The 3,337-nt window shown below is 32.8% G+C and overlaps 1 protein-coding gene across 1 annotated transcript in view; it reads left to right on the top strand.

Annotated features, from left to right (window-relative positions):
* Positions 1-2,705, top strand: part of LOC138854789 (hybrid signal transduction histidine kinase A-like) — a 4,098-nt gene extending 1,393 nt beyond the window's left edge. Inside the window, exons 4-5 of the mRNA XM_070099881.1 lie at positions 983-1,829; positions 1,954-2,705. Of these exons, the coding sequence (XP_069955982.1) occupies positions 983-1,829; positions 1,954-2,705 (1,599 nt within the window). The remainder of the gene's footprint in view (positions 1-982; positions 1,830-1,953) is intronic.
* The last annotated feature ends 632 nt before the right edge of the window (positions 2,706-3,337 follow it).

Genomic DNA, 3,337 nt, shown 5'->3' with positions numbered 1-3,337 from the left:
ACAACGACATCAACAATTACAATAGTTGTTTAATCGACAACTACAACAAAAACACCATCAATTACAATATCTAAATTACAAAAATACAACAATAACAACATCAGGTTCAACAACTGCGACAACAACAACAACAAATCAACACCACATTCACCAACGAAATAAACAACATAAACGACAACAAAAACAATAACATAAACAACAACAAAAACATTACGAACGCAAGAAAACATAAACAACATCAATAATAACAGTAAAAGCAAGAAAACCAAAAACTCCATTACTATTAACAACTATTGCAACAACAGGAACATCAGCAACAGCAAACAATAACAATAACAAATAAAGATAAAAGAAGCTATTTACAAATTTAAGAAACAACAACAACACAAACAACAACAACAACAACAACACAAACAACAACAACAACAACAACACAAACAACAACAACAACAACAACACAAACAACAACAACAACAACAACACAAACAACAACAACACAAACAACAACAACAACACAAACAACAACAACAACAACACAAACAACAACAACAACATAAACAACAATAACAACAACACAAACAACAACAACACAAACAACAACAACAACAACAACACAAACAACAACAACAACAACACAAACAACAACAACAACATAAACAACAACAACAACAACAACAACAACAACAACACAAACAACAACAACAACAACAACAACACAAACAACAACAACAACAACAACAACACAAACAACAACAACAATAACACAAACAACAACAACACAAACAACAACAACAACAACAACACAAACAACAACAACAACAACAACACAAACAACAACAACAATAACACAAACAACAACATAAACAACAACAACAACACAAACAACAACAACACAAACAACAACAACAACAACAACAACAACAACAACAACAACAACAACAACAACACAAACAACAATAACACAAACAACAACAACACAAACAACAACAACAACAACAACAACAACAACACAAACAACAACAACACAAACAACAACAACAACAACAACAACACAAACAACAACAACAATAACACAAACAACAACAACAACACAAACAACAACAACAACAACAACACAAACAACAACAACACAAACAACAACAACACAAACATCAACAACAACAACAACAACATAAACAACAACAACACAAACAACAACAACAACAACAACACAAACAACAACAACAACAACACAAACAACAACAACAACACAAACAACAACAACAACAACACAAACAACAACAACAACAACACAAACAACAACAACAACAACAACAACACAAACAACAACAACAACAACACAAACAACAACAACAACAACAACAACACAAACGACAACAACAACAACAACAACAACAACAACAACAACAACACAAACAACAACAACAACAACAACACAAACAACAACAACAACAACAACACAAACAACAACAACAACAACAACAACAACAACAACACAAACAACAACAACAACAACAACAACAACAACACAAACAACAACAACAACAACAACAACAACACAAACAACAACAACAACAACAACAACACAAACAACAACAACAACAACAACAACAACAACACAAACAACAACAACAACAACAACACAAACAACAACAACAACAACAGCAACAACACAAACAACAACAACAACAACAACACAAACAACAACAACAACAACAACACAAACAACAACAACAACAACAACAACAACACAAACAACAACAACAACAACAACAACAACACAAACAACAACAACAACACAAACAACAACAACAACAACAACAACAAACAACAACAACAACAACAACACAAACAACAACAACAACACAAACAACAACAACACAAACAACAACAACAACAACACAAACAACAGCAACAACAACAACAACAACACAAACAACAACAACAACAACAACAACAACAACACAAACAACAACAACAACAACAACAACAACAACAACAACAACACAAACAACAACAACAACAACAACAACACAAACAACAACAACAACAACACAAACAACAACAACAACAACAACAACACAAACAACAACAACAACAACAACAACAACAACAACAACAACAACACAAACAACAACAACAACAACAACAACACAAACAACAACAACAACAACAACAACAACACAAACAACAACAACAACAACAACAACAACAACAACACAAACAACAACAACAACAACAACAACAACAACACAAACAACAACAACAACAACAACAACAACAACAACAGAAACAACAACAACAACAACAACACAAACAACAACAACAACAACAACAACAACACAAACAACAACAACAACAACAACACAAACAACAACAACAACAACAACAACAACAACAACAACAACAACAACACAAACAACAACAACAACAACAACAACACAAACAACAACAACAACAACACAAACAACAACAACAACAACAACACAAACAACAACAACAACAACAACAACAACACAAACAACAACAACAACAACAACAACAACAACACAAACAACAACAACAACAACAACAACAACACAAACAACAACAACAACAACAACAACAACAACAACAACAACAACAACACAAACAACAACAACAACAACAACAACAACAACAACAACAACAACAACAACAACAACAACAGTCCAGATTTCAACTAAAACAAAAACAATAAAGAAAAGCTCAAGAAAAGTAAGAAAAACATAAACAACATCAACAACAACATCAAGAACAGAAAGAACAATATCAGAAACAAGTAACTATAACAAAAATATGTGCAACACTGAACATAACAAAAACATTTTTCGACACAACATTACCATCAACAACACTTGTAACGACATCAACAACAACATTACCATCAACAACACTTGTAACGACATCAACAACAACATTACCATCAACAACACTTGTAACGACATCAACAACAACATTACCATCAACAACACTTGTAACGACATCAACAACAACATTACCATCAACAACACTTGTAACGACATCAACAACAACATTACCATCAACAACACTTGTAACGACATCAACAACAACAGCAACATTACCATCAACAACACTTGTAGCGACATCAACAACAACAACAGCATTACCATCAACAACACTTGTAACGACATCAACAACAACAACAACATTACCATCAACAACACTTGTAACGACATCAACAACAACAACAACATTACCATCAATAACACTTCTACCGACATCAACAACAACAACATTACCATCAATAACACTTGTAACGACATCAACAACAACAGCAACATCGACGACAACAACA

This window comes from Cherax quadricarinatus, chromosome 69, assembly GCF_038502225.1.
Source record: "Cherax quadricarinatus isolate ZL_2023a chromosome 69, ASM3850222v1, whole genome shotgun sequence".
Classification (NCBI taxonomy): domain Eukaryota; kingdom Metazoa; phylum Arthropoda; class Malacostraca; order Decapoda; family Parastacidae; genus Cherax; species Cherax quadricarinatus.
Note: the sequence above shows the minus strand (reverse complement) of the source record. Positions and strands in the feature narration are given on the sequence as shown.